At 36.8% G+C, this 21,838-nt stretch overlaps 1 protein-coding gene across 1 annotated transcript; it reads left to right on the top strand.

Moving 5' to 3' along the window:
- Positions 1–637: 637 nt before the first annotated feature.
- Positions 638–17,673, top strand: SLC39A8 (solute carrier family 39 (zinc transporter), member 8; the record flags this gene model as incomplete). Its single annotated transcript, XM_009575686.1, has 7 exons — positions 638–806; positions 5,926–6,095; positions 6,629–6,751; positions 7,909–8,076; positions 13,930–14,137; positions 14,663–14,847; positions 17,527–17,673. Coding segments are annotated over 7 exons (1,170 nt in total), but the record flags the coding sequence as incomplete, so codon positions are not given.
- Between the last annotated feature and the right edge of the window lie 4,165 nt (positions 17,674–21,838).

Genomic DNA, 21,838 nt, shown 5'->3' with positions numbered 1-21,838 from the left:
TACTGTTGTGTCCTGAGCTGAAGGCAAAGTGAAGATCCCAAGTAAGAGTTTATCTTATTGGAATATGGGATGGTTTTACAAAACAATGTTTGCTGTTAACAATTATTTCTATAAAATGAAAGAAAAATGTTAAGTGCTGCTAATGTTTAGACCATTTTTAAACAGCTAATTTGGGGAGATAAGTAAGAAGCATTGCTGTAAAGTAGAAGTGGTCACTTACATGAATAAGCAGTCACTGAATTACCAATCATTTTCTGACATACTCTGTCACTGAGATTTTAACTGTACCTGGTCTGCTCTTAAATTTAATTATTTTGTAATTACATGAGATTTTAATTACTTTGAAGCTATTTTTCCAAATATATTATAAGGTTTGACTGTCCTGGTTCATAAGGCATAAGATTTGCAAATGTCTATTTAAAACATGTTTCATTGATTTGTGATTTATCTTACTTAACATACTTTGAATCACTTCTGCTTCACATTAAGCAATCACAGTGTTTTCATGCACAGTGTACACTTCCTTGAAAATGCATTACAGTATTTTCATGTTGTAATTCTTGGGTTTCTCAGTGTACGACTTATTTTTTGGTTTTGCATTAATGCATTAAGTTGGCAAAATCCCTTTTTGTTCTAGTGCTTGACTGGTGAGGAAATTTTTTCTTTGCATGGGATACCGAACAACAGTCACGTATCAAATTCAAGCTTCTCTACAATATGTCCTGCTGTTTTGCAACAGCTAGTTTTTCACCCCTGTGATCATCAGGAGAACTTTGTGGATACGTCTAAACCACATTCTTTAGAAGGTTAGTTAATATTAATTGCATTAATACTGCAACTGGAGTGGGGTTTTCTTAGGAGAATAGTAAGAATTTATTTATACATAACAGAAGTGTCTTGTTTAGGAGGACATAGTTGTAAAGTGGGAAGATAAAATTAAAATGCTGCTTCAGGTCAGCGGACTATCTAAACAAATATCCTATCTCTTAACAGTGATCTATTCAAAATGTCTTAGAGAAAGGTGAAGGAACTGAGTAGGCAGTTATAGAGTAATTTGCCCATTAAAGGAAGAGTCTTTCTGACCTGTTTTATTTGGATAATGATTTGTGCCCTGAAGCATAAGGACTCTCGCTAATAGCTGGTTAATAGGAGAGAAGATGGGAGTACAGAAGGGAAGTTTGTGCAGGTGATTTGCAGTGGGAAATCAGACTTAGTGGGATGTGCATGTATCAAAGCAACTCAAGGTAAAATTATTAGGGGACTGCATTCGAGTGGAATTATTTGCAGGTGGGAGTCACGACATCAGGGGAGCCAGTGACTGTTTTACTGAGGGAAAAATACTCATATTCTTTCCAAACTCCGACTCCTGCTTTCATTTCATCTTCTGTGCTGCCCCCTCCACATGGAACATCATCACATGGCTGAGTAGCCTTAATCTTCCTTCCTCCTATTTTTCTCACTATTATTTCTGTATTTATTGTGCACAGAACTGTACAGTGCAGTAAAAAATGTAGAACAGGGAAAATTCAGCTGGTTAATGAAGTCACTTGTTGCACTGATAAGGATCAAATATGTAATGGCCTATTTATTTGACTCAGTATTCCAAATAAATTTATTGTTCCAAGGGAGTCAGCTGAATTAAAGTTAAAAGTTAGGATGTTGGATGAGCAGGTGCCGAATGGCAGTATTTATGAGCAGAGATACAGCAGTGTTTTTTGTAACTTTTGAAATATTAGTATTAATAATATTCTGACTAATATAAGTGATTATATTTATTAAGAATTATAGATCATTCCTAAAACTTAGCTGTGTCAGTGAATAATTAGAATTATATTTGATTAATCACTGAAACAATGGCATGAATTTACCATTGTTGTTCTAGATTGCTTATACTATATAAGGGCACATATTGTCAAGAAGTCCATAGTATCTGCACCAGAGGGTAGGATCTGTCTTTCTCTTTTTTTTTGTTTGGGGCTGTTGAAGTAGGTTGTACGTGGAAAGCTTGACCTATAGTTAGCCTTCTAAGCTATTTAGACCATCCCTCTTGTTTTTCCTTTATCCTGCCAGCTCAGAAGCAATGTCCAGTAGCCAGATAAGCAAGGCAGCCTTCTCCCTGCCTCTCCCTTGGCTGCAGCGCAAGAAATCTGCAATGCCCACGGTTAGGGTATTTTAAAACCACAAGTGTATTAGGCTATGACACATAGTGGTACCTATTTTGAAGGGAGATTCACAGAAAGGCCTAGTGCCAAATGCAGATGTTGATTTATGCACGCCTCCACGCATCACAAAACGAATCTGTATTGTGGCAGCATTGAGACCAGCTGATTTCAGTCACTGCCCATGAACCAAAATCTCTCTGCATGTTTCCAGCTGTGCTTATGTGAATTTTCTGCCCAGAGACTCCCACACACTTAACAATATTCTGTCCTCCAAAATACAAATAGACAAGACATACAGAAGAAATGAGTACAATAAGCTTTACGGGACAGCTACTTTCAATAAAAAAAAGTGCTGCTGAAGCAGAGTAAAAGTTAAAAGGCAGCATATAGCATGTCCTTTTTCCTTGGGGTTTGTATATCTCATATCTAACCTAGCTGACCTTAGGGGCACGCTCATGTCCTTCGCTTTCTTGCTTCTCTGACAGGTAATAGGAAGGTGTATAGGGCTGCATGAAATAGCTGGAAATGCCCAGTGGCATTCCTTCTGTACAAGGCAAACAGGTTCTGTGCCCTCTGCTTGTCTTCTTCAGAAGGATTTCCTTTCATCCCAGGACGGGGCTAAGGAAGAGCCTGAGCCTGCCTCAGGAAGGCCCGGAGCAGACCTCACTTCTTATAAGGAACAATGCTGAGCAACGGTGTTCTGAGGGCACCTTACTTGCACTCCTGCCATTTTTTTTTTTTGATTTCTTGTGGCTTTGGGTATCCTGGCTGTCTCTTTGTTGGGGCCACAGTTCTAGAGACAGAAAGAATAACGGTAGTTGGCAAAAGCTGACCACACCACCAGTCTCAGGGGAAGAGAGTATGCGTCCTAAGCAGAATGCTTTGCTCTGATACGTAAAGTCAGACTAGCCAGCTTTCAGAGATGCATGGACTCATGAAGAGCTTAGTGTGGATGGAGTCCTGGTGAATAAAACCAATTTTAAGACAGCAGTGCATACATGATATTGTGAAATACAGTCCATAATGCACGAACTTTGGCAACATTAGTTGTCTTGGAATTTTGTAACTCCCCCCCCCCCCCCCCCCCCAATTTGTGGTATTTTTCTTGAGTACCAGTTCCTGTTATTATGTAATTATGGGGTAATCTTTTCTTTTTTTCTTTCCAATTACACTTCAGGTCTTTCTGAACTCAAAGACAAGCTTGCCACAAGGCCCAGGAGCACCTTCCTGGAGAACATATAAGAAAGATCTTAGATTTCTTTTATTCCTTTAAAAATTTTGTTAGTTTAAACTAGTCTCCATACTACTGAGGCTCATTGCAGGACCTGTGGAATGCCTAAGATGGATAATACTTAATTTATTCTTTCATTGTTTGAGGTTATTTAATCACTTATTTTAATTCTTCCTTATTCTTCCACTTTGGGTGAGTAAATCAGAAACAAAATATTGATATGTAAAATCCCAAGTTCTTTGGGCCATCCAGATCTAGGACAGAATTTTAAAAGTAAAACCACGTCTATCTTCTGGCACCCCTAATCTCTGGTAAATCAGGAAGAAAGGCTTTTCCTTTTACCTTTTTTTTTTGTGACAAAAGAGGTATTACATACCAGTGGATTAGAATATGTCCCTACTTGTGAGCACAGGTCCTTTAGTACATTATGAAACATCTCCTATTGCATTAAGCATACAAAATGGTGGCAGTTGTATCATTTATAACATGTACTTCAAGTTAAGTGTCCCAGTATGTTTTGCTGTTCTGAACAAAGAATACCAGCATGAAACTTAGACCATTTGTTAGTGAAGCATATAGTATCGTGAGAACTTCTCTCACAATTTGGCAACAACATATTTTTCTTGGTGCTTGGTTTTAAGCTCCATTGTCCTATCATTTTTGTCATCCATTGATCTACACACACAATTAGTAAATTTATCCTCTTTGCTTTTGTTGTTAAAAGTAATTAGTACTGGCTTTTTTTATTACAATTTTTGAAACTTGTTCTAATTTCCTGTCTCTGATGAAGTAATTTGGGCAAGTACACTAAATGCTTCATATCTGATAAATGGAGTTTTTATTGTGTTAATTCAGTTTAAAATGTACATTTTGCACAGAATAAGGTGTAAGAGTTGTCCGTATACTAAACTGAAAGAGACTTGTGCTTCTATTGTAATGCCAAACTGTAAACAGTGGTTTGTGACTCATGATGGCATTGGAAGCCCATTTGTTTATTATAGATTTGATTTCAAAAAGATATTTACAAGCTTAATTATAATTTATTTTAAAGAAAATTTATCTCCTATGTAGGTTAGTGAATCTACCCATATCTAGTTGTGTGTTCCCCCCCCGCCCTCAAATGGCAAATGAATGTTCTAATTGGCATTGATTTACCTTCTGCAAATGCTTTAAATGTTTCTAGTGCTTTCTGTTCGTGACATAATATAAAATTCATTACATATGAAAATTGTGACACTGCAAATAAAGTAGAGCCATCCCAGTTGCAGGTGAGGAATCTAGCTTAGTGTCTTTGCTGGTTGTGTTGCAGGAAAATTAAGCTGCAGATCATAATCTGATCTGTTAGTTTCTGCTATGCAGAAAGGAATTTATGGTAACTTCTCTACATACATGTTGTAAAGCTTATAATGATGCAACTTTCTGGATTATACCAAACTGTTCTCATATAGTCAACATTGTGTTGGCTTTGATTATTATTTGTCATTAATTTTTATAGATAAACCCATTGTCTGTGTGGATAACTTTATGGTTCTGTGGCATCACTTGAGGCAGCATTGTAGACCTTTTCAGTGCAACCTTTAAAGCTTTCCTCCGTACTCACAGGGACTTGAGATGTCACGGAGAAAAACAGTAGTCATGCATAGAGGCACAACTTTGTGATGCTTATCAACAACAGCAGCAACCCAGCCGCCCCACCCCCCCCAACATATAATTCAGACTCCAGAATAATTATGGATGGCTTTGTACAAGTCCTGGTACCTGAACTCTAAAAATCTGAAGGAAGCTAAGTTATGGTACATTTGCCACTTCTTAGGAAAGGTTTTCCCCATTGTGTACCTAAATCACATGTCCATCTTTTTGAACCTAGAACCTCTTTTTTTTATATGCTTTCATTTCTCTATTATAATTGTCTCTGCTATCAGCTATCTGCCACCTCACCTGTTTGATAAGCGGTGATGGGCAGCGTTTTCAGCCAGCAGAACTACTTTGAATTAGAGGAGGAGGAGTGTTAGGAACAGAAAGTTACCACCTCAGGATGATTTGAAGGAGTCATCCTTTATCAGGAAGGATTTTTGGATCTAGAACAGCCAACACAGCAGACTTTCTATCTTGGAGTTCCTTAGGAGTAAATGACAATTGGATCTAACCTGGGACTAGTGAGAAGTTTTGTCTTATGTCTATGCTATAGCTACTTTGACTGCTGGCGTAAGCCTTAATTTTTACTCTTCACTGACTGTAGAGACACCTGATTTATACTAGCAGCAGATAGGCCACCCCAGATCTTATACTAGCACAGTTTCCATTTTTAATATGGTAGTCCAAGACAATGTTTCCAGATATTTCCTTTCTGCAGTATCTATGCATTTTAAGATTTTCATATTTGTGAAGTATAATTTCAACCAGGGAACCACTCTTTTTCCCAATTCCGTGCCAATTTAGCTGTTAGAAGAAACAGCTGATAGAAGCTGTCATAAACAGCCTGAAGTGGGTGTTATACTAAAATATTTTATATTTCTGCTTGTTTATCCACAGTTTGGGGATTTGGGTTCCTGGCTGTGACTATCATTAACTTGGCATCACTTCTGGGATTGATTTTAACTCCCCTCTTAAAGAAGTCATATTTCCCCAAGGTTTTAACCTACTTTGTGGGCTTGGCCATTGGTACTCTCTTTTCTAATGCAATTTTCCAGCTCATTCCAGAGGTAAGCAACAGAAATCATTATTTGGTTTGCCTAGTAGTTTCTGAAGTACATTAATTTTAGAAGCATGCTGCAATGGATTCTGTGTGTGGGTTGCAATCTCCAAAGAGTTGTGGGTGGGCTTCAGTGCCATCAGCTACCTTTCTGGCTGGGTGAGCAGAGCCATCAAGATCTATGTCTTGTGCCATGGGAAAGACCAAGGGCTATTCTGCCTCTAGACAGAAAGAGAAATGCATTGGATAAAATTCTAGTGAATTTTAATGGGCTACAGGTTAGACTCTCCTCGTCGTGCACTTTACTACTACATTCCGCATATAAAGTTCTACTGAGTTAAAACACTGTTAACATTTAATCCAAGTTAAAAAAATCTAAAAAGATCAGGATCTTTCATAATTTCAGCCTTATGGAAACTCACGGTCAGTAGAAAGTCTGTATTTTAGAGGAGTATCGGGGGGGGGGGCGTTCGTTTGTTTGGTTTTTTTGGAAATGTGCTAAGATTACAGACTAATTTGCATTGCTTTTTTATTCACTGTTAGGCATTTGGGTTTGACCCCAAAGTAGATAACTATATTGAGAAAGCAGTTGCTGTGTTTGGTGGATTCTATATTCTCTTCTTTGTGGAAAGGATTCTTAAAGTGATATTGAAGATCTATAACCAGGTAATGAAGTGTATCACTAACTGAACGAGCCTTGCCTTAGAGTACCTGTTATATTTTCTGACATACTTGATAATTTAATAAAATGTGGGGTTTTTTCCATTTTATCTGAGGAATTCAGCCTTACCGCGTGCTCTGATATATCTGTTTAAAATCCATATGGATAGGGGAAGCAATCTCACTTTTTTGAGGGAGTTACAAGCAGAGCTGGGAATAGAATCCAGATATGAGTGTGGTCTGCTGTCACTGGCGTATGCTCTAGTTGCTCTCAACAGCCAAGTTGTTGCCATGCTAGGCTGAATGCATCAGAAAAAAGTAGAGATGTGTAAGAGCTGGAGAGAATGGAGTCTACCCCTGGAGCTCCCTTTTGGGCAGGAGAAATCAATGTGACGTATATACCTTCTTAGTCACCTGTAAAGTGTAACTGCTGACAGTGCCTGAATTTCACCTTCGGTAACTTAAGCTCTGTGTTTCCCCATGGTCTGGTACACAGACCTGCTTTAGTGACTGCGGTTATCCATATTGCACAGGGCTCTGCTTTCTACCCATACGTCAGAGTACTTGTTTTCTGTGTACTCACATGAGTGAGGCTGAATTTGTCTCAGAGAAGGGCCTCTCAAAACTTTTGGTCCCCCTCAGAAGGAAACTGTCCTGTTTTCTTACTGTTACCTCACTTAAGGTCCTCCTTCCCAAACTATTGCTGATACTGAAGATTATGAAGATCAACTGTCCCTTGTTTGCAATAACTGCACCAAAAAAAAAAAAAAAAAAAAGAAAAAATGAATTTGTTGCCCTTTATTTTTGGGAACAGTTGGCGAATAAGCTCTATTTGACAAGCAGCCGTGAATAACTAGCAAATGTTGATCACTTATGGTTATGTGTTCAGCTTGGGAGGTTCTATATAAAGGTGTAAAAATGAAAAATCCCCACATGTATTCTGATTAGCTAGAAGTAAGAGATAAGTTAGGAACTTAGAGACGTTTGGAGTTCATTTAAACATTTAAATGTTTACTGCTGCCCATTTAGACATTTACTTGGTGTTGAAAGCAAGGCAGCATGAATATGATGCCCCCACCTTTTCTTTTTTGGTCTCTATTCTCTTACGTTTGTTGTTTTGCTTCTGTTTTAATTAGCTACCTACTTATTTATTTGTCACCTAGACAGACCATAATGACTCCGAAAATGGTGAACAGAATCGTTCTCAGGATAAGACTAACCCACCGAAACCACTGTCATCCAGCAATGGGGGGACATGTTATGCAAATTCAGCCGTCATAGAGAGCAATGGAAATCTTGGTTTTGACAGCATCAGTGTGGTCTCAGCACAGGTATGAAAATTGTGTCTATTTATTTATTTTATCCTTGCCAATTATATAAGCATATCTGAGGGGAGAGTTAATATGAATTTTTATTACTTCTGTCAAGTTTTTGTAAACTTATAGCTTATAACTTGCTTGAGCCCTATGAAAAAAATGTGGGGTTTTGGGGCAAGCTTACAAAAGCTGAATGATGCATTCAATTTGTAGCCAGCAAAAAGAGCTATTGATATCAGTGTCGGGATGGGTAGGACAGACATATATATATTTAATCAGATAATTCAGTTAATTTTGGTTTTTTTGTTGTTGTTATTGTTTTGCTTAAAGAGTGATAGTGTGTTTTAGTGTTGCATGATCCATATTGTGTTCCAGACTACGTAAAGCCTTAAGTGTGAGAACCTGATTCCTTTGAATCAATGGTTAATGACGAAAACTAATACAGTAACTTTTGTGCAGTATCTTGTGAGCACTGGTTGTGCTAGTCCAGTATATTTGGATACTGTGGGAATTATGGAGGTAATATGTTGAGACAGAAGCCATTCCTCCTCATTTAAGTATTATTCTCTTTCAGATTTGTTCTCCATATTTCTCTGTGTTAGTTTTCATACTACAAATAGAACTTCCTTCTGTCTGAGAAGAAAATGGAAGCAGGAAGAGAAAGTTGGTGTCCTTCTTTGCTCTTTTCCCTGTACAGGGAGGAGCAGTACTGTCCCTTATTCAAAAAAAATAAAAACACATAGAAACAATTCTCTGATGGCTAAGGCAGATTTTTCATAGTAGAGATTTCTGTTTTGTCACCCATGTTATTTAGCCAGTAGGTTGTGGGGAGCAGTGAAGAGCAGGAGACGAAGCCGGAGGCAGGCCCTAACAGCCAGGAGAAAATCTGAGAGTTCTGCATTGACCCCGCAGGATCACAGGGCATTTGATGCACACAGTTTAAAGTGCCAAAATTGTACTTGTCCTTAGTGTAGAAATGTCATGAAGTGTGATGGATCCTGGGCAATTTTAAAAACTAGGAAAAACATGCTTAATAATTAAAACTGCATGGGCACCAAGAGGGAATTAGTATTATGAGTATCCCTAAACTGTGTTTTGTAGATTTATAAAACAAACAAAAGAACCTTCCACTGTCTGTGGAGGCAGTCCAGTGGTATGGGTGTTGTTTTTCTGCCCTGTTTACCAGAAGTTTTATCTGGACCTATTCCATTATTACGTTTTGGCTAGTCATCTGCTTACACATAACATAAACATAACAAAATCATACCATATATTATAGTAATAAAATGTAACTATATAACATTTATTTCTAGCTACTAGTTTAGATGCAGTGCTCGTGATCATAAAGTATTGTAGGTCACCCTAAGGTCCTTTGTGGAATACTCACACATCTCCTTTTAGATGCAGTCTTGACTTTAAGAACTTAAAATTTCACAATGGTTCTTTTTCTCTACTTATTGTTCTTATGAAAATTTATGCTTTCCATTCTTTCTTCCTCTCCATTTCTCCAAAGCCAGGAAAAGAATATGTTGTATTAAAACCTCCTGAAAGTAAAATTCACTCTGGAGCCAAGGCTGGCTGCAAGGAAATCCTAGTGGCAGATAGCCCACTGCTGATATTGGAGGTAGCAACAAAAAAGCCATCATTACTCTTTCCTCCTACAGGCAGGTTCAAAAGGGCCAAGTAGCCTTCAGAGTCATTAGGGGGCAGGGGAGGGCCATTGTGGCCTGAGGGATTTTGGGGCAGCTAGGGTAGTGCCATGAGGGTAGGTATGCATTCAACTTTACAAGCATTTGGTATTTATGAAGGAACCATTTGGCATAAGCCAACACATACCTAATAGGATTTTAATGTGTCCTTGAAACCTAAAGCTTATTAGAGAGGGCAAACACAGCGTAGGCAGAAATCATCAAGTAGGCTTTAAGGAGGGAGTTTGAAGTCCGATTGTGCCAAAGTGTGGTAGCTGTTTTCAGCCATGGGGATCCAGCCATATTCTCTCTTTTAATGCCAGAACAGACTGACTGCCAGAGGAAATCTAAATGTTTAATTAGTCACATACTTTCAGATTTCACTTGCAGCTGTAGTTGCAACCTTGGAAACCTCTTCTGTGCTTACCCAAAATTTGTATCTACTATGCATTAAAATTATATGGCTTGACAACAGTAAGTTTGAAGAAAAGCTTTTTCAGAGGGAAATTGCTGAAATGTCTGTATCCTCGAGTGCACAATGTTACAGTTGTATAACAAAATTTTACGGTGGCCTTTATTTATGCCCTGGAGGCAGTGTCAGGATTCCTTCTTGGTCCTGTGGGCACTTCCAGAGGACACAAAAGGACATGTCTGGTTCTTGTCTGAGGGAGTCAGAGATGCATTAGAAATAGCAATAGTAATCTGATGAGATATCATAGGATAAAATAAGAGAGTCTCTGTATAATTTCTTAAGTTTGGGAACAAAGGAGAGGCCATTACTTTTAAAGAAAAAATTGTATTCATAAGAGCAAAAATACCAAGGATGTCTTTGGTTTACCATAAACTGTGGAGATACAAATAATACAGAACTGCATGAATAATTAATAAAAGTCAGACCTGATAGTCCAGCTGGGTATTACAGAGCTCCTTAGCTGGCATCTCTTCTGTGACGTCTGCTAAACTACCATGACAAAGTGGCAGCAGTCCAGCAGAGAAAAACATTGTTCGTTTTTGCCTTGAAATCCTATAGATTTGTAGGGTAAATTTGTCAGTAGTCTGCCCTATCTTGAACATTAAGAATATGTATTAGTTGTTCATCTACTTCTATCAGACGCACAATCTAGTAAAGTTCAGAATGTAAACCCAGACAAGCAATGTCATTGTACTTTATAAAATTTACAGAAGTCAAGACATTATCTAAAATAGATTACAGGCAAAAGTTATGATACTTCAAAGCTACACAGTAAACAGCAGATAGCCGTATATATATTACAGAAGCCTCTCAGAAACTGATTCCTAGATTTTAAACTACAATTGTTTCTGCATTTTCAAAGATTGAATCAAGAAAGTAATTTTTAGAAGTAAATCAATACTGTTCTCCTAAATTAATTGCAATTACTTAAAAAAAAAAAAAAGCACATAGATAAAGCAACCCAAACCTCGCACATTTCTAGAGTCAGTTCCATTCTTGATGAGTTCAACAGCTAATTCTTAATAGCATCTTCTTACTCAACGTTCATTTTCTTCATACACGCATATAAAGTTCAGCATGTATATTTGTAAATTATTTATTTCAACAAAAAAGCCCTTCAGATCAGATTTTTACGTTTGTCATACATATGCAATGCTTTGGACTGCCATTGGAATTCTCAGCTGTGCAACTGGTACCAGAAAATGGGTCCTTTACTTAGTTCTATGGCTAAGCCAGTTATGCTCCTACAGCCCTCAGAAAACTGTAGGCACACACATGGTTCCCACATAAAAACAAATGTGCTTTGATGGGAACAAACATAAACAAGTATGTACAAGTGACATTTTTGCACATTTGTATTATTTGCTCACTGTTTTCATTGCTCTTCTAGGAATTTTCATCCTAATAAACTCTTTTCATAAAACTATTTATTTTATGGAGATGCTTGGCATGTGATGTGAGAATTTTTTGGTAATAGAAAGTTTTTGCAGAACAAAAACCACCACCACCTCTCTTTCTCATGTATAATAGAAGTTGCTAATATACCTTTTCAAAATACAGTCTCCTGAGATTAATATTGTTGCTTTATCAGAATATACTTGCTGTTGTTGTTGGGGTTTTTGTGTGTGTGTCATTTCCAAAAGAACAATGTTCTTTTTTAGTAGAAAAATGAATGAATTATGCAAAATGAAAATCTCTGCATTGTCTCAAACTCCCTTTCCTCAGTGAAGCTAGAAACACGGCCAAGAAAGAAGATGTGCTTTTGGCAGAAATCGGGTCAATCTACAAAACAATGCCTTCATCAGTTCTTAGGCAGCTTGAAGGATGGTCAGCAGGGAACAGAAAACAACATAGGGAGCTGAATGAATAGGTGGAAGAGCTTCACTAATTGTATTTGAATTTTCTCATACTCGTGTTTCTTTTTACTTCCAGTTACCTAATATATGTATCTTATGTGGCTTGCTTTGTAATATTTCTTTCTTAAAGTGAAGTTCAGGTTGCCTTTGTGGATTAAGAGAGAGGTCTATTACTCATAAATGATCCTATCTCAAACAGAATTAGTACAGGTACAAATTAATCATCCCAAAAATATGATTGGCATTGCTTGTGTGTTAGATGAAACGTTGAGAGGAAAACCTCCAAAAACTGAAGGCAAGCATGTAGTACAAATCTGAAACCTATGTGTTTGAGTTGGCAGGGAAATTCCCAATTTTTGGATGCCATTGCTCATTTTCACATTATAAAAGTATAATTTCAGGACTTCCTATGCACTGAATAGGAGCTGTAAGTGTGCTTTATGGCAGTTGTGGCACTACTTAACCAAGGCTATATTAGCTACGAGTTCCAAGTAGTGCAATAGGCATCTGACTCAGAAATCCCTGACCTGAACTTTTGTCCTGTCCCAAGGCAGCTCCTACATACAAGGATGTAGTATGTCAGATAAGAGTCTGGTAAGCAAATAATGAGGCAGACCTTACTGCTCAGTCATTAAAGATTTTGTAAGAATTTATTAATCATTATATTTCCATGAGGTTCAAAATTGAGTTGTCTGGTACCGTTTGCATTTGATGTGGCAAAACTAAAACAATTTGCAATGTTCTTTTTAATAACTAAGGAAAATTTCTTGGAATAATCTGTGACCTTTTCATAAGGAGGAAGAGGTGTTCCTCAACACCCTTCTCCTACAAGAGAAGGAGAGGTGTATAAATATGTCTGTGGGCACGCAGATGTATATATTACTGCTTGTGTATTCCAGTAAGTAAGCACTAGTTAATGCCTTATATGAAAATCCTTTTTTTTAGGGGGGAAATACTATAATGCTTGCAAATATTATGTAACTACAATATATGTGTGTACAGAAATTTATCAAAAAGGATCATGAGGAATTTTTTAGGGGACTTTAGTTTGTGCTCCCAGCTAAAATGCCAGTTCCTTTTATCTGCTTCAAGTTTTTCATTACTTCATGGTACCGTATGTATAAATTACTTCTCCTTCTGGGAGGAATTATTGAGATCCCTGGTATGTATATGCATTGCAGTTTTATATTAGCCTGTTGTTTTCATGCTCTGAGCCTTCAACTTGCACAGTCAGAATTACCCACTGCTGTTTTTATTAAACATGCACTTGTAGAAACTAATTTGAATAGCTGGACTTGACTATCATTGCCCAAAATCAGAAATAAAGTTTATGGAGTATCTGGATGTGTGTCTATATTCACATGTACCTGGCTGTTACTGTGGCAGCTAAGTGTGTCTCTGAGAGCATGAGGTACTGGCAGTATGTAACTGGTCCAGATGTGTTTTAGGTAGGAAATACAGATGCTGTCAGTCACTGTGATCAGATCCTTCTCACTGTAAATGCTTAACAGAGGTGGCTGAGGAGGCTGTGAGGAGCCTTGGCACTCTCTTAATCTGACAGAGACTCCAGAGAGACATTCAGACCACTGTGGTCTGAACTGCTTTCTGTCTCAGCTGAAGAATAAAGCTTTGTAATCAGAAGAGTGATTGGGCCCTGCGTGTTAACTTGTTGAAACAGAAAACATTTGCTGCTGCTGCCTGTGCCTTTTGCTTCTTTGATGAAGCATTTTGGTCTCCATATGCAGTAGTGCTTTATTTTATACTTGGCATTCATTTAAAGACAGAAGTGTGATTCGTTGGCTTCTTTATTCAGTGTTTTATGTAGTTGCTTTACTGTGTTATTTTTTTCCAGGAAGAAGCCACCCAAGGCAGCTTATGCAAGTGTCTTAACGGGCATCCACTGTCAAAGATTGGGACCATTGCTTGGATGGTAACACTGAGTGATGCCGTACATAATTTCATAGATGGTTTGGCTATTGGTGCTTCTTTCACTTTGTCTCTGTTTCAAGGGCTTAGTACCTCCATAGCCATATTGTGTGAAGAGTTTCCTCATGAACTGGGTAAGGAACTTCATTCAACATGTTTACTGTGGAAATCACTGTTGTAGGAGGTTGTGCTCACCAAAAGTTGGCAGTTGACTGAAAGAAAGTTTAGACAAATTAATGGAAAAAATACTAATCAAAAACTTCCCAAGCACCAAAATACACATCTAGCACAGGAAGTTCCCAAGTGCAGGTGCGTAGAAGCTGGGAGTGTGTATTAGAGAGGTGTTAATTGCCCTGTTCATATATACTGCATACACTGTTGTATTAATTATTTTTTTTAAAAAATCATTACAGGTAGTTCTGTGTTCCTGTGCTCTTAGCTCAATTGTGCATCACCTACTTGCTTTAGAATATTTCAGTTACCTTAGTATTGAACAGAAATCCTCATCACTTACTTGAATGAAGAAAAACAGCAGGGTGTTGTAATTTGTATACAAATCATGTCTTTTCTTGAGACTTCCTTTGAAATCAGAAAATAATCACAATATCGTTTTTTGAAGATTTTTTTGTTGTTGTTTTTCTTTCTTTGTTTTCTTTTAGGGGATTTTGTCATCTTGCTTAATGCAGGAATGAGTGCTCGGCAGGCTCTGTTTTTCAACTTTCTGTCTGCATGTTCCTGTTACATTGGGATGGCTTTTGGTATATTAGTAGGCAACAACTTTGCTCCTAACATCATCTTTGCCGTAGCTGGTGGAATGTTCCTGTACATCTCTCTAGCAGATATGGTGAGATATAATTTCATTTTCAGTTATTTTTCTTCAAGAAAACAAAGACTGCACTAAGTGTCTCCAGTAGAATTTAGTATTTTGTCCCTCTCATGCCAGTGTCATCTACTTATTATTGTAAGTTAAATTGTCAATTATATCCTTAATGGAGGTGCACAAATAGTTATGCTTATTCATGAAACATGAAAGCCTTTCACTTCACAAATAGGGTTGATCAGATTGTTGCTGAAAAGGAGTTTTAGAGAGAGACAAGCTTTTTATGAATTTGGGCTGGTTTCATCAGAGTAAAAAAGCATATAAATACTTTGTTTCAGCGTTTTAAAGTGGCAAAGTATTTCACCTTATTATTTTTAAAAGGTTCATTTGTCTATTTAAACCATACTTCGAAAGAAAAGCAAAAAAAAAAAAACACCACCGACATCAAAATGAAACTAAATACTTAGTTATGAGTTGAGTGAAAGGTATTGTATAACCACAGTGATAATTTTGGGGTTTTTTAGGTGAAAAACCTGACTGAAATTCTATTCTGGTTTAAATTAAACAGTGCCAGCCCCAGTTTCTTGGTTCAGACTAGAAAATTGCTGAACTCTATTCAAAACAGTCTGTCTATCATTTATTTTTTAAAGTGTGCTAGAAGATACAGGCCAAAGAAATTGTGCTAAGATCCAGAGCAGATTTAGACGTTAGGAAATAAAATCTGGATTCACAGGCAGTCAGCAATATTCCGTAATTTACTCTTATGATGATGTTTTATCTCAAAATGAGAGAGATCCTTCAAAAATTTTAAGTTTTATTATGTTGAATTCAGTGTTGTAAGAACAGATGTATCTGCAAAGGTGTTTACTTCTGCCACATGAGAATCCATTTGAGTGTAGAACTGGAAGAGTGAGGCCTGAATTTGAAAAGATTTGAGACCCCAGTTTGGTTCTGTATGCATTTAAGAACTATAGTTACAGTGACTATTTCATTAAATACTATTATAGTTTAGGTAATAACATAGGATTTAATAAGTAATAACGTTAGAGTTAAATGAACAATATAGATAGTTTATTTTACAAGTCTGCAGTACCTTAGTTGCTAATGCTTTTCGTTTTGTTTCACTCTTATATAATGAATAGTAGTGTACTCAACTGTGATGTGTAAAACTCATGGCATAAATTTAGAGTGGCTCAACTTAAATTTGTTATTAAATCCATTGAAGTAGGTAACATTCTTTTCTTTGTATCTGTTGTTCTGTTCTCTCTGTTTCTGTCTCCCTCCCTCCTGCCCAACCTCTCTCTCTTTTTATAGGTTTTTGGATTGTATCAGTTACCTATTTGAATTTTTCTTCCCCCTGAAAAGTCTGAAATAGGGTATTCAGGTGCTCTGTACAGAGGTCTGGCTTTCTGCTTTCTGTTACGATTTTCACACACTTCTGGTTTGCTTGTCCAGAACCAGGTAGGATTAACTAGAATGTCATTCCTTCCTTCTTTTCTTTTTGCTGTTCTTTTTTCCACCAATATTGGCATAGTCCAACCTCTGCCAGTAAGATCACTGTGTGGTGAGGCTGTGGGCATGTGAGAATGTGTACACTGAGGTGTGTGCACAAATGAGCCTTGCTGTATGGCATGAAGCTAATCTGGTTTGTTGTCTTAGCCTCTTGTGCAAGAGGATTACGAAGCTCTGGAATGATTTCTGGGAAGGTTTGGCCACTTCCCACTAACCTTAGTCTGTTCTTCAAGAATTGCGTTACCTTCAATGACTGTTTTTGCCTTGTGAGATCAAAGAAAGATACAGCTTCTGAGTCACGCAGCCTGAAGGTTTCTAAACTAACGCTGAAATATACAGTCTTCATTGCATTCTGGCTATACTACTCTCAGCACAACAGGAGAAGAGTTTAAAGCTTATTTGAGTATGTTTGTCAAAATCCACTGCAGTTGACTTTATCTGCAGCAAACACATACCCTGAATCATCCCATACAGGGGACTTTATCACCAGTGCTCGTCTGCCATCACCTCCATTGGCTCTCAGAGGAAGTATCTTTCTTTCTGCAGCTGACAGCAGATCAGTCATCCTTTGCTGTTATGTTGCCATTAAGATGCATGCTACGGAATGAAGAATTCCTTCATTGCGCTGTAGTGTAATATTGCACGTGTTACCAGTTTCAGAACATTCTTCTTCTTTCTTCCTTGCTTTACCACTACCTCATCAGCCCACCAGACCTTCTATTTGTAACAGATTTCTTATTTCTGAGGGACTGTCTGTGTTTTCAGCTTCGCTTCATTTTCTTATAGATAAAGCAGCAGAATCGTAATCTTCCATTTCCTGAACAAGGATTTCTCTGTTTATACTAGTGAAGGAAGAAACACAACATTTAGCAATACAAGGGCAGCTGCTCCTAGCAACATATGGACCAACAATTGGACCTAGGAGACTGCTGGAATCAAAAAGAGGAAATTTGCATTAGAGACAACCAGGTGATATCACAGTAGAGAGGAACAAAACACCATTTCATTTTACCATCCTTGGTGAAGTGGTTTTTCACAGTAATTAGTGTGACCTCTTCCTGTGACTGCCTTCACCCTCTGTTAGTTCTAATATTCAGTCCAAAGTAGCAATATGGTTCAGTTCTTAATGCCGTAAGTTATGCATGCTACCACAAGATGGCAATACTTACCTAAAAATATCCCTTTTTTCAGTTCCCAGAGATGAATGATATGCTGCGAGAGAAAGTGACAGGAAGAAAGATGGATCTCACATTCTTCCTTATTCAGAACGCTGGTTTACTAACGGGGTTTACTGCTATACTGATGATTACCTTGTATGCAGGAAATATTCAGCTGTGATAATGCAAGTGAAAATGGAATCAGTACTGAAGACATCAAGTAAATTACAAATGGAAGACACTTGAAATCCATAAAGGGACATTCATTTAATCTGCTTGGTTTTGAAACGATGACAAGTCCCATCCTGTTCCCCTTGCTCCAAATACAGGAAATTCTTCTTTAGGACTTGCAGTCAATATAAATAGTAGGAGCTGTCAACTTCTGTACTATGCCAAAGAACCGATTCTAATGTTTTTATTTCTATTTAAAATTATCAGACATATCTGAACTGTCATAGAAGAAGGGTGTTACTTGGCCAGTAGGATTATGCAATACATGCAACTACATGCAACTCAAGACTAAATGAAAGCTGAGGTCTTCAAGGAAGATGCTTATTTAAAAGAAAAGAATGGAGTCTCATATCCTTTTTTAACTGTGATGAAGGCAAGAAGTTTCAAAGCTGGTTAATTTTAGTGACTTTTATTGCGGGATTTGTCTGTGTAACATCCCCTTCCCCCACCAAAAAAAAAAACCAACCCCAAACCCCCCAGACTATTTCAGAGTAGGTACTAATGAAGCTAAGATTTTTAATTACTAATTAACACTGGAAGGAAAGATACCAGTTACTGCTTTTGATCTTTTCTCTTTATAAGTGCACTAGGGAATTGTTGATTTATTTTGAGAACCACTTTTTTAAATTAGAGGGAGCCTGTGTTAAATTTATGACAATTTATCAACTCCATAATATTTTAGAAACATTGAGTTTTTAAAAAATGTTCAAGCATTTTGTATTTTATGAAAATAATAATGTTTTATATTTAAGTTCCACAAATATTCCTTTTAAAAATCAGTATTTTGGGTTAAAATTTTAAAAGATTTATTGTTAGTTTTACAAAGTGGAATTTAGGAAAAACTTGCTAAAATCAACATTCCAGTAAGCTTTTTTGTAATTTGAATAATTTTCTTGTGTGCGTTTGGGTGAAAGTAAGTGATACTAAAATATACAAACTCTTATCACAATCTGTTGCATGTGAACTTTCTAAAATCATGCTTATATGTATGAGTTGTTCTGAAATAAACAATTCAGCTACTCTGGTTTTGTAAGATGTGTGCAAGGAAATTAATAAAAAAATATATTCCGTTTCAGTCACCACTAAGCTTTGAAGGAAGTGTTATTCTCCAGTAAGTTACTTTTTTTCATAGATTTTTAAGCAAGTTTTACAACTTCAAAGAAGATACTGTTTCCTGGCATATTTCCTGGCAGTAGGAAGAGATAAATCTTTTATTTTTAATTCACTATTAAAATACATTTTCTTTCGGGTAAAGTATTTATTTTAATATTTTATTTGAATCTCATCTGTAATTACATTAGAAAAAATAAGTTCTCTAGGTGTCTGGTTGATAAAAACTTTAAGGCAAACTGCATAGGAGTTGTAAATTATACTTATTTTAAAATATGTTATAAATATTAAAATGTAATTATAGTAGTCTATGATATTTGCTGTATGGAAAAAGCATTTATTAGTCACTTTATGCCTTCTAAATTTCTGTGAAGAAGAGTCTACCCACTCCATGTTCTTTCTTTTAATTCTTTCTTTTCTTGATTCCTTGGATATAAACTGTTTGTAAATGCTACTCTTCTGTATGACAAGAATGTGTTACAGTAACTTTGAATGTTCATTGACTTTTTAAAATCATTTGACCATTCCTAGTTCATCAGATTATGATAATAATATGCTTGCATGGTACTTTTCACCTTTAAATCCAAACATTTGCAATGGAGACTTGATTTTTTGTTATCTCCCTAAGGAGGAAAAGCTGAGAAAAACGAGTCATGGAAATAACCTACTTTTAGATCACAGAGTAGACTAGAGATGGAACAAAGTCTGATTTTCAGGATAGTGCTTTAGTCACAAACCAAATTGCCTTTTCTGCTAGTGGAATATGTAGTAGGTAAGAAAGTGTTTTGATTTCTGTATGAGCTGGTTTTTCAGTATAATCTTTGCTATTATGTTTGTCCAGTGCATATAAAATAAATCTACTCCAATTCTAGGACTGCCAGTGATTTCCTAGATTTTGCTGATGCGTCCAGGGGGGAAGAAGCATGAGCAAACACTCAAAAAAATGTTGTTTTGTGACGAATAAGACTGCAGTAAGTTACTCCCTAAAAGTTTGTAAATTAGTTGAGGAAAAGATTTAAATCTTTTTCATGTTAATATTCTTTTCCATGTTAATGTCATCTGTAACACTGTTCGTTTTACATTCTGCCATCTCTTCAGCCTTCTTTTCAACAGTTGTGCAAATTCTGTGTATAATGTAATTTCAAAGGGCTCTTAAATGCTTTTGTATTTGTTATTTCCTTAGGGCAAATTATCTTATATCTAATGTTAGACATTATCTAACATACACTTGGGAAGATATTTTGTGTTAGCAACACTGTTGTAGATTGTATACTGTCATAAATAGATCACTGTCGTAAAGTTTCCTCTTTTTTTCATGATGTGGTTCATGACGCAAGACACACCAGTAAATTTCATTAGAGGTGGGGTAAAACACCAACACCACAAAATCCCCACACCTATAAAAGACACTAAAGAAGGAAGAACAATTGATTTTTGGAGCCAAAAGCATATAAAGAGCAGCAATGTGGACAAAGGATAAATCCTAGAGTTCTTCTGATCCCTTGAAGAAGAGATATGTGGAAAAGTGAAATGGTCCATGGGGGAAACCTGTCAAAAATGTGATACATAATTACTGCCTATGATTTCAGGAAAAATGAATTGAAAAATTAAATTGGTACTTAAAGTTTAGGTTTATTGCTTTTGACATTTCGATGCGTTCTTTACTGAATAAGGATTTAAAGCATCAAACTAAAAATTTGGTCTCAACTATAACCAGGTAAATTAAATATCAGCCCCATTCTAACAGTAGTCAGGAATACATTACGGTCTTCTATATGTTGAAGTATTGACCCTGCTGCTCCATCAAGTTTTGCAGCCAGGCTGAAGCTTTGCGTTGCCTTAGTTAAAAGAGCTACAAAACCTGATCTACATAGTTTAAAGATGACTTGAACATGCATAAATTACATTCAGTTATGCTAATGATAGCAGTGGAAACGTCTCCTATTTGATACACGTAGAGAATTAATTGTGTGTGCTAATTTCTGTATCGCAATCTAGTTTTTTAAGAAACCACTGGTTTTACCTGTACATAGGTGAACAGATTTACATATTTGCATGGTTTTTGTCTCATACTGTAACATCTCATCTGTGTAAATTTGAAGGCTATTAAGACCCGGGGAGAAAAGAGTCTTAGAAGACTGTTTTTCTACTCCATGCAATTCTAATGAAGCCATTTACAGAGGCAAGCAGTGTTGAGCCAAGTTTTAACTTCTCTGAACATGTAACTTGTTGCTAAATTTAGAACATGAATTGAACACGCATTTCTTTAGCTCTAGACAATAATGCTAAGCAGTAGAATTCAAGAAATCTTCCAGATCCCTTGAAACTTAAAAAAAAAAAAATCCCACAAACAGTTTAAGTCAAGTGAAAACTGCTTAGATAGACATCTGATTTAAGTACAACAACATATAACAAGAGACACAGAGTCCCACTCTTCTCCCTACAGTTGTAGTAGCTAGTCAGCTGTAGTTGATTCCTTGAGTATGTTGCAACAGCTTCAGGTGTTTGAGCTTCCAGCCTATATGATAAGTGCAAGAAAGCACAGATGCTGTGAGGCCATTTCCAAAAGGATGAAAATTGTTCAGAAATCCTCAATGGAAGTTTGTCTAAAAGAAAAGAAGATAGAGAAAAATTGTCTCTAGAAATGCATGTTTTATTTCAGAAACCAGAAATACGTATGGAAAAGGGCACTAACTTGGATTATCCTTCTGCAGGCAGTTACTCTGTGTAGATTGTAGGTGACAGCAAACCATTTCATGTATGCATATGCACCAAATGCATATTGTAGCTCTTGACTTAAGTTTGTCTAAAAGAAAAGAAGATAGAGAAAAATTGTCTCTAGAAATGCATGTTTTATTTCAGAAACCAGAAATACGTATGGAAAAGGGCACTAACTTGGATTATCCTTCTGCAGGCAGTTACTCTGTGTAGATTGTAGGTGACAGCAAACCATTTCATGTATGCATATGCACCAAATGCATATTGTAGCTCTTGACTTTTATTTT

Source organism: Fulmarus glacialis, unplaced genomic scaffold (assembly GCF_000690835.1).
Source record: "Fulmarus glacialis isolate BGI_N327 unplaced genomic scaffold, ASM69083v1 scaffold15724, whole genome shotgun sequence".
In the NCBI taxonomy this organism is placed as follows: domain Eukaryota; kingdom Metazoa; phylum Chordata; class Aves; order Procellariiformes; family Procellariidae; genus Fulmarus; species Fulmarus glacialis.
The sequence above is the reverse complement of the archived record's forward strand: the minus strand, read 5'-3'. Positions and strand labels throughout refer to the sequence as shown.